The 20649-nt window shown below is 35.1% G+C and overlaps 4 protein-coding genes across 5 annotated transcripts; 1 reads left to right on the top strand and 3 right to left on the bottom strand.

The window, feature by feature from the left end:
* The first annotated feature begins 840 nt into the window (after positions 1-840).
* Positions 841-4521, top strand: LOC111778187 (putative fructokinase-4). The gene is made up of 4 exons (XM_023657874.2): positions 841-1352; positions 2315-2647; positions 3881-3997; positions 4214-4521. Exons 1-4 carry the CDS (start codon positions 939-941, stop codon positions 4343-4345), a joined length of 996 nt encoding a protein of 331 aa, XP_023513642.2. The 5' UTR covers positions 841-938; the 3' UTR covers positions 4346-4521.
* A 4956-nt stretch (positions 4522-9477) lies between these two features.
* LOC111778837 (uncharacterized) lies at positions 9478-10902 on the bottom strand. The gene has a single exon (XM_023658818.2). The coding sequence runs from the start codon at positions 10900-10902 to the stop codon at positions 9478-9480; it is 1425 nt and encodes a 474-aa protein (XP_023514586.2).
* Positions 10903-12250: 1348 nt separating this feature from the next.
* LOC111778836 (uncharacterized) lies at positions 12251-13678 on the bottom strand. The gene has a single exon (XM_023658817.2). It carries the CDS (start codon positions 13676-13678, stop codon positions 12251-12253), a length of 1428 nt encoding a protein of 475 aa, XP_023514585.2.
* A 3471-nt stretch (positions 13679-17149) lies between these two features.
* LOC111779173 (B-box zinc finger protein 24) lies at positions 17150-20092 on the bottom strand. Of its 2 annotated transcripts, none has more exons than XM_023659255.2 (3): positions 19586-20092; positions 18109-18408; positions 17150-17601 (listed from the first exon to the last, which is right to left on the bottom strand). In XM_023659255.2, the coding sequence occupies exons 1-3, from the start codon at positions 19766-19768 to the stop codon at positions 17374-17376; spliced, it is 711 nt and encodes a 236-aa protein (XP_023515023.2). In that variant the 5' UTR covers positions 19769-20092; the 3' UTR covers positions 17150-17373. The 2 variants fall into 2 exon arrangements, with proteins under 2 accessions (XP_023515023.2, XP_023515022.2); XM_023659254.2 differs by having other exon boundaries at positions 17150-17604; positions 19586-20090.
* Positions 20093-20649: the final 557 nt, after the last annotated feature.

Here is a 20649-nt window from a genome sequence, read left to right on the forward strand (position 1 = left end):
ATAAAGATTTATCATTTAATTTTAGGAGTGGTTTAGAGCATAAATATTTAAAAAATAATTGTGAAATTAAACAAAATTAAAACAAATATATAAAAGTATAGTTATATTATAAACAAAATAATGATAATAATAAAATAATAAATTTAAGTTTATTCCGTTCAATTAAAATTAAAACTCATAAAATAAATCAAATTCAACCGTAATTAAAATAACATAAAATAAATTAATTCATAAATTTTTTATTTATTTGAACTCATCTATCTATTGTATTTCGTTCTCACTCTTACTATAATCATTTAACGAGCAGTTGTGGTTGAGCCTACGGTGGTGGCCGCCCGCTCACCCCTTCGTAGAGCTGGAAAAACGGTTAAAGAAGTCTCAGCCGCCACATAGGGTGGCGGCAAAGGGGAGGAGGCAATCCAGAGGAGGGAACAAAATAAACCCACAAATTTTTATTTTTAAAAAACAAATACAAAAAATTTATTTTTCAGTAAATAATAATACATTTTGCTTAGTTTTCATGAAAGTTTTAACACTAACGGCTAGTTTTTTTTTTTTTTGGAAAAAATAGATCAATTTGTAATTAAATAATTTCATAATTAATATACAACTATTTCTTTTTTTCAATTAAATAATAATAATAATAAATGGAAAATTAAAAAAATTATTGGTGGGCCACACCGCCAAGCTAAAGCAAATTTTAAAAATTAAGATATATTGAGTAAATTAGTGAGAAAAAAAAAAAAAAAAACACGCGAATAATTAAATAAGAAAATTAATTAATTTTCTTTTTAATTTTATATTCCCCAAATCTTCCCCCCTATAAATACCATTTTCTATTGGCTCAATTGATCAAATGCACCGTCCCAATTTCCCCTCTTTCTCTCTCTAAGCTTCTCCGATCACTATTTGTTTCTGTACTTGTTTTTCCTTCTCCGATGGCTCCAAATAACGGCGCTTCTCCCACCGGCTCCGGTCTGATCGTTAGTTTCGGTGAGATGTTGATTGATTTCGTCCCGACGGTTTCCGGCGTATCTCTAGCGGATGCGCCTGGATTTCTCAAGGCTCCCGGCGGTGCTCCGGCGAATGTTGCGATCGCTGTCAGTCGCCTTGGCGGTCGCTCTGCCTTCGTTGGAAAGCTCGGTGAAGATGAGTTTGGCCACATGTTGGCCAATATCTTGAGGGAGCACGGCGTGAACGACGAAGGAATCTGCTTCGATAAAGGCGCTAGAACCGCCTTAGCCTTCGTTACTCTGCGTTCCGACGGTGAGCGTGAGTTTATGTTCTACCGAAACCCTAGCGCCGATATGCTTCTCAAGGCGGACGAATTGAATATCAAACTCATCAAATCCGTGAGTTTCTTCCTTCTCTTTCATTTTCCATTTCGATTCGGTTTTGTTATTGATTTTCTCGTCAATTGATTTTCCCGGAAAATTTTTCTTGTTGCGAATTTGACCGAGATCGAGTATTTTAATCTTATAGACTCGTGCGCCAGTTTTATTTTATATTTTATTTTATTTTATATAAATTGACACGTCAGATATAATATTCTGGGCCCCACTCATAGACTTAGAGTAGCAGTAGTAGTAGTGATAATAATGGGTAGATTCGGTATTTCGCTTTTTCATGTGTGAATTTCCGATTATACCCCTTTAATCGATGACGTGGCGAAGCTTCACGTGCTTTCCTATACTTTATTCTCACGTGTAGTTAGCGGTGCTGCCCATCACTCGCGAAGTTCTCCCCTTTCTGTCAGATATTTTTAGTTTATTTATTTATTTATTTATTTATTTTGATTATTAAATAATTATTCCAAAAATGGAATATTGAATCAATTGGGATCTTTTTAGATATTTGATCTTTCTGAAACGCTATCCTCAGAAGTTTTTTTTTTTTGTTAATCTCTTATTTAAAATATTTAAAAATAGAAATTTTGGAGAAAATTGAATTATTTAGACTTTAATTTTATGAAGTATCTCACTGGCTTTGCAGTTATTTTGTTTAATTATAGAAGTTTTTGTTTAAAAATAAACAAAGTTAGTAAGTTACTATGATTTTCTCTTTTAAGTAGTTTTTAAAAAAGTCAGGATATAGCTTTTCAAACAAAACTGATGCTTATATTTATTTAATGTCTTTCGTGATCTACACGTCTCGTGCAGATGTACTAAAAGTTTTCGCCAATATATTTCTTGAAAAAAATCACAAAATTATTAAATATTTGACCCATAAGTTAATTTTAATTGGTCTATTTCGATCATATCTAACAAATAATTGCGAAATTCTGAATATGTTATCATGTGTTTTGTGTTTGTAGGCTAAAATCTTTCACTATGGGTCCATAAGCTTGATCGTGGAGCCCTGCAGATCTGCCCATATAAAGGCAATGGAGGAGGCCAAGAAAGCAGGTGCTCTGCTTTCATACGATCCAAATCTGAGGCTACCTCTGTGGCCTTCAGCAGATGAGGCCCGTGAACAGATCAAAAGCATTTGGGACAAGGCCGACATCATCAAGGTTAGCGATGATGAGCTCAAATTCCTCACCAAATCTGAAAAGGTCGATGATGAAACCGCCATGTCTCTCTGGCATGATGGCTTGAAGCTCCTCTTGCTCACTCTCGGTGAGCATGGCTGCAAATACTACACCAAGGTACTCTCGTAATTCTATTAGTGTTTGTACTTTCAAATGTTTCAATTTAGTCACGATCGTTCATGTTCATTTAGGAGGATACCATGCTTGAATATTCCAATTAATGGTAGGAATTTTTTAAAGGTGGGCTAAATTTTGGACGTTTGAAAATGTTAGGACTTATAATTTTGATATTTTATGATATCCTTATTTCCTTGTTCTTATTTGAATTTGTGGGACATTGGTTTGGTTGGTGAGAACTTGGAATGGGTTGGTGATAATTCTGTTCAAATTTGATTGCTTGTTTGCCTAACCGCCCCCATGTTTGAATCAGAATATTTGACTTCTTTCTGACATTTGTTGTTCATTAGAAGACGTATTTTAATGCTTAAAAACAGGCAAAAAATAAGAATTTGACTTAAAACTGTTACAATTTTTTGAACTTTTATGATTGACAAATTTGAGCCATGTGAAGTTTAAAGCACTATAATAATTTAGACAACACTTGTCGTAATCCTTACTTCAAAATCAAAAACAGGTAATTATTTTGGTTGTTGGTACTTTTTCATAGCTTTCATACTGTCAAAGGCTGGTTGTTGGCTATTAGTGGTTGGATCTGGGAATTGCATAGCTGTACATTCATCCCCGTGTTTATCCATAACATAAATTAAAATCTCTGTGTCGACCCAAGCCCACCATTAGCAAATATTGTCCTCCTTGTGTTTTTCCTTTCAAGCTTCCCCTAAAGGTTTTAAAAACGTGTCTGCTAGGGGAGGTTTCCACACCCTTATAAACAATGTTTCGTTCTCGTCCTCAACTGATGTGGGATCTCACCACCCTTCCACTTTCCCGAGAACCCGAGAAAATTTCAGATCTCCAAGAAAACTTCTCAAAATTTTCCAGCTAGGAAGTTAGGCTGAGTAACAACGCAGCTTTTTAATGCCTGTGGGTGATAGTATAGTTTTAGGTGTGGGTTTTGATTTGTAGGGCCAATGTGTTAATAATTGCTTCCTGAAAAGGCTTGTTCGTTCAATCTCTTACCTTGTTTCGTAAACAAAATCAATGGTGCTTCCTTTTTCCCCACATTGTTCATGATGAACAGAAGATTATTTATTTATTTTATTTATTAGGATTATTATTATTATCATCATCTTTTTCTCGGTAAAATTGTCAATAGGACCTTAGTATTACTTTTGAAACAGTAAAAAGTGCATTTTTTTAACTCTCCTTTTTTCTTTGGTTAAAAAAACACAGAACTTCCGCGGCTCCGTGGATCCATTCAAGGTCAAAACTGTGGACACAACTGGAGCTGGCGACTCGTTTGTTGGCGCTCTCCTTTGCAAGATTGTCGACGACCAATCCGTTCTCGAGGTACTTATATCTTTCGTACGACTTCCTTATCTAATAAGGTCATAGAATAATGAAAACATTTATTTACATGATTGTCGACCGACTAATCTGTCGTCGAGGCACGTTTGTCTTTCATTAGAGTTCGTTGAATAATGAAACTTCTATTTACATGATTATCGACCCGAGTAATCTGTTATCGAGGTACTTAGCTTGTATCCTTGCATTAATTTATTACAGGATGAGAAGAGGGTGAGGGAGATCTTGAGATTTGCAAATGCATGTGGAGCCATTACAACAACCAAGAAGGGAGCAATCCCAGCTCTCCCATCAGAGGCTGACGTGGAAGCCTTGATCAAGGCTTCTACCTAGGCTGCTTCTTTTTCCCTTTGTTGTTGTTTAGATTTTTGGCTCTAATTCCCTTTTCGCAGTTGAATTAACAAAAAGGCCCTTTTAATTTTCTCCCATCAGACTTTTGTGCTTAAAGTATTTACTAAATAAAACTTAAAAAAAAAAAAAAAAAGGTAAATAAAACTTGAATATTTTGACCTCTTGAGTACAGGTTAAATTACTATTTTAACCTGCTCATTTTGGTGTGTTTTTTCATTACATTAAAATTGATATAATTTCTTTATTATTCTTATAACAATGTTGACTTTACATTAATTTATAATAATGTGACATTTTATTCATTTAAGCTAATTTAGTTTTGTTGTATTATATTTTTTTAATTATTATGATTGGGTCATCACTTGCATAAAGGTCGTCCAATTTAAGATTACTTTAAGTCATATTTCTTAGGCTCCCGAACGGGAACTAGACATCTGTCGGCGGCAGGAGTCTGACATCCGAGTGCTGCTAACTATAGATATGATGTCAGAAATAGATTGATTCTCAGACTATTCCTTTCCACTAAAAAGAGCGACTGAGGATTCGAACCTCCGAACAGTGGGACTGCGCCCAACTTAACGCTTCCTAGCTCACAACAATCATACATATTCGGGAGCCTCGGACTCTATAAGCAAACAAATACAGTGGGGGATAAAGGATAACGCTTCCTAGCTCACAACAATCATACATATTCGGGAGCCTCGGACTCTATAAGCAAACAAATACAGTGGGGGATAAAGGACAACCAAATTTTATTCTTTAAGTGATTTCATCTTATTCTTATTTATTTTATTTTTTTAATAAAACACGTCAACATATTGACTTAGTTTTAGTTTCACATTTAAAGTTATAGTAGTTGGTGCCATAATAAATACCGTCGTTTAAAGAATATTCAACTTTTTTCCCACCTCTGAGGACGTCAACTTGTTGGTATGAGAACGGAATGTCACATGAGCCCTTGGTTGCAAATAAAGTAACGCTAATAGTGCTCAATGGTGGTATAGTAACCTCATATACCATTCTTGAGTCTTCGATATTGTTATGGTTTTACCCCATGTGTATTCTCCAACAAACTTAGCTGACGATGAATGAATCATCTTTTTATCAACAATGAGCGGAATATCTGCTTCGATGGTTGTCTTGACATCTAATTTTGTTGAGATTGAAGAAGCCCATGTGCTCGATCCGTTGTTTGTGTATGAGAAAGTCACACATTCAGTATTGGTTACGTTCGACTTGTTTGCAACTTCTGTAGTTGCTAATACGATCACAACTTGATCATGGATTCTAGCATCAGAAAGACAAAACACGACGTTGTTGATTTGTCGTGAAAGAACAAGCTCAACCATTTGTAAGCGTGAAAATTCATCGATATTTTTCGCAGCTGCCATGAGATAACTTATTTTGCTGCCTATAGTATATCTTTTAACAAAGTTGTCATTACCCAAGTTACAAAGAGCAACAACGTCGGGTTAAACTTTAGTGGGCAAAAATAAAGTATCGAGATTTTGAGTAGTGGTCTCACAATATTCAGCAAAAATCCAATTAGAAGCGTCACGTCTCCAAAAATTTTGGAAGTAAACTGACTTGATGCAAATTTTTCCATCATTTGTGATGAAAGTCTTCATCTGAATGGCAGGATCGTCAATATTGTTGGATGAAAATTGTAGATATGGACGATTGTCAATTGAGCGAGCACTAAGATAAGAACCATTATCACCTTTAAAAGCAATAAATTTAGGTAATGACCACAGTAATTCCCAACTAATAACTATACTGAGATCGTAGAGATCTCTATTAGGAACCGACTATTGTGCACATAAACATCCTCCATAAAGAGGATCAACTCGCCATACGACTACGTTAAAACCAAGACCAACGTGACAAAATCAAAATGATTGATGAGAACTGTCATAAACGGGACGAAATAGTGTGCACAACCATTTGGATTTGTCTTCTTCTTTCTCGTTAGCTCCCGTTACAATAAAATGTTTGTCACTAGCCCAACTAGTCCAGTACTTGTTAAAATAATTAAGCGTTTAATTATGTGTCTAATCCTTCTCTTCAAAAATTCATCTTTGGCCATATAGTCCTTAAATAATGTAATTAGGATCGTGTAGATGAAAACGGTAATAATTTTATTCTTTTAGATATTACAACGTAAGTCATACACGGACATCTAAAGACATCACTTTTACCTCGAATCTATATTATCATGATAGTATCAGTCTTCGTTAGGACATCCACAGTTTTGTTTAGTTTTAACTTCATATTTAAGATTGTAGTAGTTGGTGCCATGGTAAATACCGTCAGCTAAATAAGATTCAACTTCTTTCCCGCCGATGAGGATGTCAACTTGTTTGTATGAGAACGGAACGTCACACGAGCCCTTAGTTGCATATAAGGTAACGATACTCGTGCTCGTTGGTGGTACAGTTACCTCGTATTTTATCTCTTTTGTCTTTGATATTGTTATGGTTTCTCCCCATTTGTATTCTCCCGAAAACTTAGTTGATAATGTCTCGATATTCTTTCTGTTAACAATGAGGGGAACTCCCGAGTCAATTGTTGTCTTGACATCTAATTTCATTGAGATTGAAGAAGCCCATTTGCTATATCTGGTGTTTGTATATGTGAACGGGATGCATAGAGTGCTTGGTATGTGGAGATTATTTGTGACTTCTTTAGTTGCTAACACTATAACAGCTTCATCATAGATTCTAGCCTCGGAGAGATAAAACATTACATTGCTGATTTCTCTTGAAAGAATAGGCTCGACCATTTGTAAGTGTGAAAAGCTATCAATTTCTCTGGCTCCAGCGTTGAGAAAGTTTGCTTTGCTAGCAAGACTATATCGTTTGACAAAGTTGCCATTACCTAAGTTACGTAAAGCAACAACGGTGGAAGACACCTGAGTCGGCGAAAATAAAGTATCGAGATTTTCCGAGCTATCATCAGTAGAATCAGCAAAAATCCAATTAGAAGTACCGCGTTTCCAAAATTTTTGGAAGAAAATTGATTTTATGCGAATTTTTCCATCGTTTGTAATGAATGTCTCCATCTGAATGCTAGGATCGTCGATACTTTTGGACGAAAATTGTAGATATGGTTGATAATCGATTGATCGAGCACTAAGATAAGAACCATTATCACCTTTAAAAGCAATAAATTTAGGCAATAACCACAGTGAATCCCAATCAATAACTATACTGAGATCGCAGAGATCTCTATCAGGAACAGACCATTGTGCACGTAAGCATCCTCCATAAGGAGGACCAACTCTCCATATGACTACGTTGAAACCAAGACCAACGTGACAAAATCGAAATGATTGATGAGAATTGTCATAAACGGGACGAAATAGTGTGCATGACCATTTCGATTTGTCTTCTTCTTTCTTGTCAGCTCCCGCTACAATAAAATGCTTGTCACAAGCCCAACTAGTCCAGTACTTGTTATTGTAACAACACCTTATGTGGAATAAAGACGGGTCACATTTAGCTTGTTCGAACTCAAACTTTGTGTATGGGGTAAGAATCTCCTTTCCCGAGTACCGTAGAAATTTATGCACCCGTGAACAAGTTCCATCCAAATAGCGTAAGTAGTTGTGATTATACTTCGATTTGAGGACTACATACCTCGGAAATTGCACCATCCTTGTCTCTTTGTCGACACTAAGTTGAGTTGCTATACTTTTCCTTGTTACGTGCTATGCTATTTATAGCTCGAGAAGCATACATTTTACTAATTGCACGTAAATATTCTCGTTATCTTTTCTACAAAAAGAAAAGGTAAAAAAATGTCGTTTTGCTATGTATTGATCAGATTCCGCATCTCACGTTACGCATATTTTTATCTTATCCTTATCTTTATTATATTAAAAGTGAAAAAGACGGGCATCTATTTTTGTTATAATGTCCAAATTTGAAGTATTTAGACTTTATATCTTAAAGTCTCGTAATTTATATTTTATTTATAATATTAAATTGTCATGATATTTTTTTAACTCAACCTGATCGTTCTTTATGATTCTTGTTGCGTTAAAATCACGGAATAACAGGCAACAAAAAAAGGTGCAGTTGCTTAGAACCAATAAAGATGATGAAGTTGACAAGTTCAATTGAACCGGTTTCTTATTGGATTCGTTGAGAATGAAGAAGCTCATGTGCTCGATTTCGTGTTTATATATAAGAAAGTCGAACAAGTATTTCCCGTTCAATTATTTTCCGTTTGTGTATTCGCTGGTATGATAATAACTTGATCACGAATTCCCGTATCAGAGAGACGAAACACGACATTGTTGAATTATGGTGAAAGAACAAGCTCAATCATTTGTCTAACGAGAAAGCTCATCAATATTTTACACGGCCGTCATGAGACAACTTATTTTCTTACCTGAAGCGTATCATTATCACTTTCTATGAAAAAGTGAAAATATTCTCATTTTCTTTTATTCATGAATATTCTTAGGAAGAATAAAAAATTGGTTAGATTCCACATGTCGTTTTGCTAAGGATACCTCATCGAACCCTCTTCGGAAAGTCGTGAGTTTTGAGTTTGTGAACAAGTCAGTATGATCGAATCTCGAGTCACGTTTGACAGAAAATGTTTTATAAACCGTGAACGAGGAACGCGTTGAAAATGATTTGAAATAAATCAATATTACAGGCTAAAAGCGAATCAGCAACGATTACAACTTTGATAGCATATAATTCGAGTAGAAAAAATTGACAAAAGATTCTGGTAAATGGTTATACACCTCCCGTATTGACATGACATGGATAGTAAAGACCTAACTACACATGAAAGTAGTAAAAGGGGTTTGGGTCGGGCATGCAGCTATGGACAACATGCCCTAGACAAACATGATCGAAACATCCGACATGCGGCCACAACCGACACACCTCGTGACACCCTTTTTTTTATTATAATTATTATTGTTGTTGCAATATAATAACTAAAAACAAGGTCGGATAATATTGAAAATAATGATACACGTAACTTTATAAATATTGTAGACAAAACTACAATAATTTTATTCTTTTACATAATACAACCGAAAACGCGCACACATTTGAAAGATAGTTATTTTTATTCGGGTCGGACCGTTGTTATTAGTTTGGGCATCCACAAATTGGTTTCGTTTTAGTTTCGTATTTAAGGTTATAGTAGTTGGTGCCATGGTAAACGCCATCGTCCAAACAATATTCAACTTTTTTACCACCTTTGAGGATGTCGACTTGTTTGTATGAGAATGGAACGTCACATGAGCCCTTAGTTGCATTTAAGGTAACGACAATACTGCTCATCGGTGGTATAGTTACCTCATATTTGATCTCTTGTATCTTTGATGTTGTTATAGTTTCTCCCCATTTGTATTCTCCAACGAACTTAGTCGACGATGTTTCGATTGTCTTTCCATCGACAATGAGGGGAACTCCTGTTTCGATTATTGTCTTGACGTCCAATTTCGTAGAAACAGAAGAATCCCATGTGCTAGATCTGGTGTTTGTATGTGAGAAAGTCAAGCAGACAGTGTTGGGTACGTTTGAATTATTTGCGGCTTCTGCCGTCGCTAATACAGTAGCAACTTGATCACGGATTCTAGCATCAGAAAGATAAAACACGACATTGTTGATTTGTCGTGAAAGAACAAGCTCAACCATTTGTAAGTGTGAAAATTCATCGATATTTTTCACGGCTGCCATGAGACAACTTACTTTGCTCGCTGAAGTGTACCTTTTAACAAAGTTGTTATTACCCAAGTTACGAAGAGCAACAACGTGGGACGCAACTTTCGTTGGCGAAAACAAAGTATCGAGATTTTGAACCGTGGTCTCACAGGAGTCAACGAAAATCCAATTAGAAGTGCCACGTCTCCAAAATTTTTGGAAGTGAGCTGACTTCACGCGAATTTTTCCATCATTTGTAATGAAGGTCTCCATCTGAACGGTAGGATCGTCAATATTGTTGGATGAAAATTGTAGATATGAATGATTGTCAATTGACCGAGCACTGAGATAAGAACCATTATCACCTCTAAAGGCAATAAATTTAGGTAATGACCACAATGATTCCCAGTCAATAACTACACTAAGATCGCAGAGATCTTTATCAGGAACCGACCACTGTGCACGTAAGCATTCTCCATAAGGGGGACCAACCCTCCACAAGACTACATTTAAACCAAGATGGACATGACAAAACCGAAACGATTGATGACAACTGTCATAAACCGGACGAAATAGAGTGCATGTCCATTTGGATTTGTCTTCATCTTTCTGGTCAGCCCCCGCTACAATAAAATGATGGTCACGAGCCAAACTAACCCAATACTTGTTGTTGTAACAACATTTTATATGGTATAAAGATGGGTCACATTTAGCTTGCTCGAACTCAAACTGTGTAAATGGACTAAGAATCTCCTTCCCCGAGTACTGCATGAATGTACGCACCGGTGAACACGCTTCATTCACGAAGCGCAAATAATTGTGGTTATACTTTGATTTGAGCACGGCAGACTTCGGAAGTTGCACCATTGTTGCCTCTTTCTCTTTACGTTACTATCTCTCAGATATTAAGCCGAGTTTTGCGATACCTGTTCTTGTAATATGCTATGCTATTTATAGTACCAGAAGCATATATTTGAATACTTGTAAGTAAGTATAATTATTCTCATTTATCCTTTTATTCATAAACGTTCTTAAAAAGAATCGAACCACGTCCCCTTTACGTATATTTTTATCTTTTATCTCTATTATCATTATCTATTCATTCACGTAGAAGACTTACAAATGGGGTATCGTATCTATCTATATATATATATACATATATGTATAAATCGGAGAAATTAATCAATTTAAAAACAAAATAAAAGATGCTTCTAGAATATTGTGTCCAATCCAAGAATATTATCAATATAATTTTATTATAAAATTATCCTAAAGTTATTTATTTATTTATTTATTTATTTTAGCGTTGACTTATACTAAAAGCTACTTTATTAACGAAAATGTAATAGAATAAATTGCACAAGTACGACTTTTATGCTCGAATAATTAGCATTCATCTCACGTGTCTACAAGCCTTTCTCATTTTTCGTCTTTTTTTTTTTTAATTTTTAAATCCAGAATTATTTCTATCGGCAAATATATTATTTATTTCACCGTGTTTATCAATCAAACTATCCAACTCAAATCATAAAATTGGGTCGAGTTGGATTATATATATTTTTTTTTTTTCGTTTAGGTTGGATTGAATTTTTGAAAAATAAAAAAATTTGATTTCGTTTGCAGGTTGACATTTTTTTATTCAGTCAACCCAACCAACTCGAAAATAAGATAACAACCAAACCCACTCTGCTTTGAAAAAGATTGATGAGAACATTTATAACCGACGCTAATGATGCGTTGTGACGTGTAAATATTTGATATTTGAATTTTATAATATTTTAGTTATTAATGTAACATGTATTATAGATAAATATGGTTTTTTTTAAAAGAATTAAAAAAAGACAATTCGAAAACTCGACCCGATCCAACCTAGTCGAATTGGATTCGACTGTGAACTCTATTCAGGTTACTCGAGTCACCAATCCAACCAACTCAAAATTTCGAACACGTAACGTTTTATTTTTATTTTGCATTTTGCATTTTGCATTTGAGTAATATATATATAATATTTTAGTCCTTTAATTTAAAAAATAATAATAATCCCAACAAAATTAGAAAGGTTCGGCGAATAAATTAAAAATTAATTAAGCTTTTAATTAGGATCGTGTAGATGAAAACGGTAATAATTTTATTCTTTTAGTCATTATAAGGTAAGTCATACACGGACATCTAACGATGTCACTTTTACCTCGTCCCTATTATCATGATAATATAATTATTCGTTAGGACATCCACAGATTTGTTTAGTTTTAACTTCATGTTTAAGATTGTAGTAGTTGGTGCCATGATAAATACCGTCGGCTAAATAAGATTCAACTTCTTTCCCGCCGATGAGGATGTCAACTTGTTTGTATGAGAACGGAACGTCACACGAGCCCTTAGTTGCATATAAGGTAACGATACTCGTGCTCGTTGGTGGTACAGTTACCTCGTATTTTATCTCTTTTGTCTTTGATATTGTTATGGTTTCTCCCCATTTGTATTCTCCCGAAAACTTAGTTGATAATGTCTCGATCTTCTTTCTGTTAACAATGAGGGGAACTCCCGAGTCAATTGTTGTCTTGATATCCAATTTCATTGAGATTGAAGAAGTCCATTTGCTATATCTAGTGTTTGTATATGAGAACGGGATACATAGAGTGCTTGGTACGTGGAAATTATTTGTGACTTCTTTAGTTGCTAACACGATAACAGCTTCATCATAGATTCTAGCTTCGGAAAGATAAAACATTACGTTGCTGATTTCTCTTGAAAGAATAGGCTCGACCATTTGTAAGTGTGAAAAACTATCAATTTCTTTGGCTCCAGCGTTGAGAAAGTTCGCTTTGCTAGCAAGACTGTATCGTTTGACAAAGTTGCCATTACCTAAGTTACGTAAAGCAACAACGGTGGAAGACACCTGAGTCGGTGAAAATAAAGTATCGAGATTTTCCGAGCTATCATCAGTAGAATCAGCAAAAATCCAATTAGAAGTACCGCGTTTCCAAAATTTTTGGAAGAAAATTGATTTTATGCGAATTTTTCCATCGTTTGTGATGAATGTCTCCATCTGAATGCTAGGATCGTCGATGCTTTTGGATGAGAATTGTAGATACGGAAGTTGGCTAATCAAACGAGCACTAAGATAGGAACCATTATCACTTTTAAAAGCAATATATTTTGGTAACGACCATATTGATTCCCAATTAATAACTATACTGAGATCACAAAGATCTCTATCGGGATCTGACCATTGTGCACGTAAGCATTCTCCAAACGGAGGACCACCCCTCCACAAGACCACATTGAAACCAAGACGAACATGACAAAATCTATAAGATTGATGACAACTTTCATATACGGGACGAAATAACGTGCATGTCCATTTATATCTATCTTCCTCTTTATGGTCAGCTCCCGCTACAATAAAATGATGGTCACAAGCCCAGCTAACCCAATACTTATTGGTGTAACAACATTTTATATGGAACAAAGATGGGTCACATCTAGCTTGCTCGAACTCAAACTTTGTGAATGGACTAAGAATATCTTTTCCCGAGTATTGTAGAAACGAGCGTACCGGCGAACAAGTTTCATTGATATAACGCAAGTAGTTGTCGTTGTACTTTGATTTGAGAGCTGCAAATCTCGGGAGTTGCACCATGCTTACTTCTCTATTTCTCACAATCTAAGTTGAGTTTTGCTATACTTGTTATCGTTACGTGCTACATTATTTATAACACGAACAATAAATATTTTTAAAATCGTTTTTACTCGTAAAAATATTCTCATTTATCCTTCTTATTCGTCAATGTTCTTATAAAGAATAAAAACATCGCTTTATTATGATTTGACAAATTTTTATTCTTATGTTTATGTTTTTCTTTATTAAGTAAAAGATGGAATTTTTTTTCTGCTATATTATCCAAATTTTAGTTCAAATGTTTTTTTTAAGGTGAGATCTAGGTCCCATGATTAATGTTTTATTATTCTTATTTTTAATACTAAATTATTTCCGACGTACAAAATCCTAGGTTAAGGTTGTCATTTTGAACTATATGTGATTAACCGACCAGATGATCATGTTTAATAAATAATCTATGCCGTGTATAGTTTATTAATAAGGTTATAAATGTCTTATTCTAGTAACAATATTAATATAACTCAATTTATAATAATTATAAATGATTTAATCCAAATTGTTCTTGTGGAAACAGCCAGAGAAGAGTTCATATAAAGTACTTAATATTTCAGCTGGACGACAATTCAATATGAGCCAATACAGTAAGTACACGTGTCCATTTTTATCTTAACGGACTTAGAACAATAGGACCACATCTTCTCAACGACGTGATAGAGACTTAATTTATAGTTATATCATAAACAAATTGTTCATTAGAGAATCAATAATATTAAGTGTACGATGTAATTATAAGGATAAATCGAACTTTTAACACAATTATTTTTTTTTTTCAAATTAAAATATACTCTTCAACTTTTAAAAGTTTTACTAATATACCCATTTTTTAAAAAATTAAAATACATTTTTCGTTAGTATATGAGCAAAACCGTTGACCAATGATCAGATAAACCTATGATCATTTCCTAAATTAGCTAATGGGGGACGACTCCCTCCCAACAATTCTCAACAGTCCTCCCCTCGAACAAAGTATATACCATAGAGCCTCCCATGAGGTCTATATAGCCCTCGAACAGCCTCTCAACTCCTTTCTCTAGAGCCCTCGAACAAAGTACACCCTTTGTTCGACACATGAGTAACTTTTTACTACACCTTCGAAGCTAGTAATTTCTTTGTTCGATACTTGAGGATTCTATTGACATGGCTAAATTAAGGGCATGGCTCTGATACCATGAACCACGACTCTCCATGATGGTATGATATTGTCCACCTTGAGCATAAACTCTCTTGGCTTTGCTTTCCGCTTCTATTTTTTTTACATTATCTTGACACATAACGATTGCAATATCATAACTAAAACATCCACATAACTTCATTCATAAATATTGTAGATAAAACTACAATACGTTTATTTCATGACATACAACTCAAGCATACACAGACGTCAAACAATGGTAATTTGCTCGAGTCTTTATTATCCTATTATTATTATTGTTGTTGTTATTCGTTCGGACCTCCACAAATGTTTGTAGTCCTAACATCATATTTAAGGTCGTAGAAGTTGGTGCCACGGTAAATACCATCCTCTAAATGATATTCAACTTCTTTCCCACCTATGAGGACGTCGGCTTGTTTGTACGAGAATGGAATCTCATATGATCCCTTAGTTACAAGTAAGGTAATGAAAGTAGAGCTATTTGGTGGTACAATTATCTCGTATATTATCTCTTTTGGCTTTGAAACAAATGGGGAGAAATTATAATGCTTGGATCTTCAAGATTATTGGATAAAAATCGTAAAAATAGAAGGTCCCGACGTTTGCGACCAGAGAGATAAAAACCATTTTCAAATCTAAAAACAAGGAACTTTGGTAATAACCACATTGGTTCCCAATCGATAACTATACTGAGATCACAAAGATTTTTATCCGATGTTGACAACTCTGCACATAAGCAGTCTCTAAAATGAGAATCAGCCTTCCACAAGACCACGTTGAGACCAAGATGGACATGATGAAATCGATAGGATTGCTGACTACTATCATAAACGGGACGAAATAACGTGCATGTCCATTTGGATCTATCTTCCTCTTTGTTCTCAGCTCGGGCTATAATAAAACCATGGTCACAAGCCCTGCTAACCTAGTACTTATTGTTGTAACAACATTTTATATGAAATAAAGATGGATCTGATTTAGCTTGCTCGAACTCGAACTTCGTGAATGGACTAACAATCTCCCGACCTGAATAATGTAGAAAGGAACGTATCCCGGAACCAAGTTGATTGATATAGCGCAAGTAGTTGTCGTTGCACTTTGACTTTAGTACTCCAAATTTGAGAAGTTGCGTCATTCTTACCTCTTTCGGTGCTCAGCTATTTATAGTAACACAAATATTGTCACTATTTTTTTTTTATTCATATACCTTTTATTTATCAATATTTTAAAAAAAAATAAAAATTGGATTACATTTTTATCTTTATGCTTATCTTTATTAAAACAAATAGTTTTATTGTTATTTAAAAGGAGAAGAAAAAGAACAAAAAAATAATTTTTAAAATGATAAGATAGCAATTATTAATTATTTATTTTATTAAGTTTCCAAGTTACATACCACATTTTTTTTATGTAATTTGATATATTTTTTTCATTTTTTTACATTCATGGGATAACTTTAAATTATATATTGTTTTAATATTAATATGTTCAAAATAAAATAATGTTTTTATTTTGAACTCAATTTTTTAATATATATGCTAAATTGTACTTTTATTACGAAAATAATATTTTATTCTTTTAATTTAACAAAAAAAAAAAGTTATTCTAATAAATCTCGGACAAACTTAAAAAGTTGTAATAAGCATATTTAAAATCATGAAATGAGACTGAGTCGTTAGCATTGACGAATATTAAAAAAAGATTGGTGTGGAATGGGTGGGTAGATTGATGTGGAATGGATGGGTCAAAATAATTGTGCACGTAGAACGTTCCGTCACTTAACACGCTAGTTTAAGCATAAATTAGTGCATCAGCAAGTACTACCGGAAAGATTTACAGGATCGAAAAGTAAATAGAGGAAGGTAATTAAATGAAATTACAATGATAACCTCAGCTACAACATTAGACATGCAAGATAATGAAGCATGCAAGACAATGAAGCAAACGGGCCGACGTGGCTTATCCTAAAATAGTTATATTACCACGTGCGGCCATGCTTTCAAGTGGTTGGATTACCTCCTAAAACAACTTGGTGAACGAATGTTCACTCTCGCTCTTCTCATACTCTTCTTATATTCTCCGCTTGTTATTAGTTGGCCATAGTTCAAGAAGAAGATTCAACAAGATACTTCATTATAACATACGTACATTGGTTGTTGAACAGCTCGTCGTTTTGATCATAGATACATAGATAAATTCGGAAGGAAAGATTGATCATAATACTACACCGAACAAAAGATAAACTTAAATAATCTTAAATTTTTTTTGACAAGGATGAGTTACCATTCTTTAAAATAATCTTAAATTTGTCATATAAGATCCAAAAGTTACAATAAGGTAGAAAAGCAAAAGTAAAAAACAAATATTGTAGGCATAAGATCAAATGCATACTACCCAAACCATAGATGTGAACAATACTACCACATAATATAATCATTATTCAACCCTATAAACTAAACTGTATTATTATTATTCATAACCATACTAACTTGTCCCTTCCTGTTCATCCGAGATCGGGAACGGTAAAAAACTCATCCTCGTCTACCACCTCGATCCTAGGCTTTTTGTACGACATGCTCGACTTCGTCGGCCTGTATGTGAGTGCACTACCTGAGTGTGATGTAGGAAGCTCAGGAACTTCAGCAGCAGCTAAAGCTTCTTGAGGAACTTGCTCCCCAAACAGCCCCATTTCTGCTAGCCATTCTAGTTCTCCAAACTCTAGATCTTCTTTCTGCTGCACAATGGATTTGATCGTAAGTTATGCATCAAGTAATAGTAATGCAATTCTTTGTCACATGTTTGCCTCTATGTTAGCAACAGTAAACACCAGAAATCTCAAAAGAAAACAATCCAATCCGACGTGCATCATAACTCCCATACGACACTGCAGGGTATGGATTTAATGAACAGCCATAGCTCGGCCCTGTGGTTAATAAGGGTCGTGTACATAATAAAAGACTCCTACTTATGATTCAATATCCTGCGGGTTTCCTTAACAACCAAATGTTGTAAGTTGTCCTGTGAGGATAGTCAAAACGTGTGCTAGTTAGTCCAGACGCTTCAATTTAAATAAGTGTGTGCGTGATCTTTCGGAGGAGAAAGAAAAGATGTGTCGATGCAGGAAAGTAAACGTTCAAAAACTTATGCTTTCTAAACTGGCACGAATTACAGTTTTGAAGTATGATCACAAAAGGCAAATAAGTGGATGTGTAGAAGGTGTAGCATCTAGCTTACTAACCTTGTCAGACGACTCGAGATCGGAGAAGTGGAGAAAGTCGTCAACCGCCCATGGGGATGTGAAGTTAGGAACTTGTTGTGAAGGCATTTTAGCAGGAACCTGAGGGTTCTTCGGATTTGGAGGTTCCATTTTGACCTTGTCGACGTCCTTCGTGCAACTTGAGCTCATAGCCACTCTGATTCCAGTGGCTAGAAACCTCTGGTGGTTTGCTGAAAGACTACCAGTTGAATGAATTGGTTCATCACAATCTTGACAAAAAAGTGCTCTGTCTTCAACACAGAAAATGAAAGCCGGCTTGTCCTGATACCATATGAGATATACAATACTCAGCATTTCTCATCTCAACTAAACTGCTTCCTACTTTTCTACCACAAAAATGAACATCCTTCAAGGTAAACATGAATTTTTCAATGCCGACTCTCGTCGATAATCTTATTTGAATCTAACGAACGATGATGGTTTATAACTTACTTAACACCAGCTATATCTTTGCATGTTTTTATCCAAATATTCGTCGATTACATAAATTCGAGGCCTTAATGCATACTTCAACATCAAATCATGCTGCAAGAACTTCTTATATGATTTCATGTCTGAACTTCACAACTAAAAAGGAAAACACAGACCATACGAACATAGTATATCGAAACAAATACCAATTCTGGATTTTGCAGCTGTTTCAAAATGGGAGATCCCACATCAGTTGGGGAGGAGAACGAAACATTATTTATAAGGGTGTGGAAACCTCTCCTTAGCAAACACGTTTTAAAAACCTTGAGGGAAACCCAAAAGGGAAAGCTCAAAAAGGACAATATCTGCTAGTAGTGGACTCGGGCGGTTACACAATCTTTCATGCTATCATGTGTGCTCTACCCAACAGCAAACAAGTAGTAAAGTAATTCGACTTGTGTTGATATGATATCATGTGTTCATAATATGTAATCAAAATATCAAATTCAACATAACTTATAAGCTTAAATCTTTTGGGATAGAGATAAATTAACATGGTATCAACTGAATCTAAATTCGAATCCTAACTACTACACCCAAAAACGGATGATTGAAGTAAAAACTGAAGGTCCTGGGTTCAAACTTCTTACTAACTTCGAAGCTCACGAGTGATAGAGAGTGATTAGAGTACACATGAAAGGGTTAGGTTTACTAGAACCTAATAAACTTGAATGTAACTTCGGATTAAACAGTGATTTAAGTGAACTTTGTTGAGATTATCATCCACAGTTGCAAAATCATTTCGGATTAAACAGTGATTTAAGTTAAACTTTGTTGAGATTATCATCCACAGTTGCATAATCACTTCGGATTAAACAGTGATTTAAGTAAAATTTGTTGAGATTATCATCCACACTTAAAAATCTTTCATCTAAATTCATCATATCAGAAGAAAAACGATCAGATCAACGACATGAGCAAATGAACAAGCAAGAAACCAAAGTGAAGCAACAGAGATCGCAATTACTTGGCATATATCGCATTTGGGAAGCTTAGTAGAGAGGCACTGAAGAAGAAGCCTCTGGTGTTTGCTCGCAAGCTTATTAGCAGCATGAACTTCAACATCGCATTTCGCACAAAGCGCCGCTTCATCCGCACAACAAATCAAAGTAGCAGGAGCTTTCTCACAAACATCGCACTGAATTTTCATCTTATCCCTCTAGGTTACCACTACGATCGTCAACTGATTCCCGGAAATTCCACCTCCGCCCTTTTTTCTACTCCGAGACCATCAAATCCATGAAATTTCGAGAGAAAAAACAACAACTCGGAGCGCCGGAGAGACGAAGAAGATGGAACGGAAACTGATTGTTAGTGGAGAAAAAGGTAGAAGAGAAGGGGTAGAAGGAAGGGGGAGTAAATGGTGGGTGAGACGATAAGGGTTTAGATTTTTGGACATGGAAAGCAAGAAAGGTGGAAGAGACAACGAGGCGGAAAAGGGTGGACGCCATTTGTGTGGCTATGGAGGTGGATTGGTTTGTGGCTGAGGAATTTTGAGGCCTAAAAAATTATTGATGAACAGCATCATCAATTTTGTACGACGGGGAACAACAACTATTCTTGCAATCAATGCCAATTTCTTTTGCAACTCTCCGCGCCAACAATTTCCATACAACCCTTTTGGAGATTGTTCAACCAAATCATTACAATCCAAAAAAATTTGTTCATCATTTCGGCTATCTAATGAACCTACATTTCTAAGCGTTTCGGTACACACACCTCGAGATTCTTTTGAACATAATTATACTATTATTTTATCTTTTATCAGTGACTTTTTGCTATATTAATGAAAACATAAATCAAGAGTTAGCAGTTTACAGCGGGAGATAGAGAGATTGTACGAATGTTCAGTTCAATTTCATACTTAAGATTTGAAATCAATGATATTTTTTATGTCGAGATGCTTTCATGTTCAACAAGTCAATGTCAATCAATTTCAACGTAAAATTGATCCTAACCGAACCACCAACACCCAACTTAGCTTATATAATATCCCTTTGTCTCCCACCCTCCACATATAGTTACTAAAAC

This window comes from Cucurbita pepo, chromosome 17, assembly GCF_057944985.1.
Source record: "Cucurbita pepo subsp. pepo isolate OVF chromosome 17, ASM5794498v1, whole genome shotgun sequence".
Taxonomy (NCBI): Eukaryota; Viridiplantae; Streptophyta; class Magnoliopsida; order Cucurbitales; family Cucurbitaceae; genus Cucurbita; species Cucurbita pepo.

Excerpts from the sequence above, each read along its gene's own strand:
- LOC111778187 (XM_023657874.2), top strand. The coding sequence starts at position 939 with ATGGCTCCAAATAACGGCGCTTCTCCCACCGGCTCCGGTCTGATCGTT. Across the intron at positions 1,353-2,314 it reads ATATCAAACTCATCAAATCC|GCTAAAATCTTTCACTATGG; the intron begins GTGAGTTTCTTC and ends TTGTGTTTGTAG. Across the intron at positions 3,998-4,213 it reads ACGACCAATCCGTTCTCGAG|GATGAGAAGAGGGTGAGGGA; the intron begins GTACTTATATCT and ends AATTTATTACAG.
- LOC111778837 (XM_023658818.2), bottom strand. The coding sequence starts at position 10,902 with ATGGTGCAACTTCCGAAGTCTGCCGTGCTCAAATCAAAGTATAACCAC.
- LOC111778836 (XM_023658817.2), bottom strand. The coding sequence starts at position 13,678 with ATGGTGCAACTCCCGAGATTTGCAGCTCTCAAATCAAAGTACAACGAC.
- LOC111779173 (XM_023659254.2), bottom strand. The coding sequence starts at position 19,768 with ATGAAAATTCAGTGCGATGTTTGTGAGAAAGCTCCTGCTACTTTGATT. Across the intron at positions 18,409-19,585 it reads CCAAATGCGATATATGCCAA|GACAAGCCGGCTTTCATTTT; the intron begins GTAATTGCGATC and ends ATATGGTATCAG. Across the intron at positions 17,605-18,108 it reads ATCTCGAGTCGTCTGACAAG|CAGAAAGAAGATCTAGAGTT; the intron begins GTTAGTAAGCTA and ends TCCATTGTGCAG.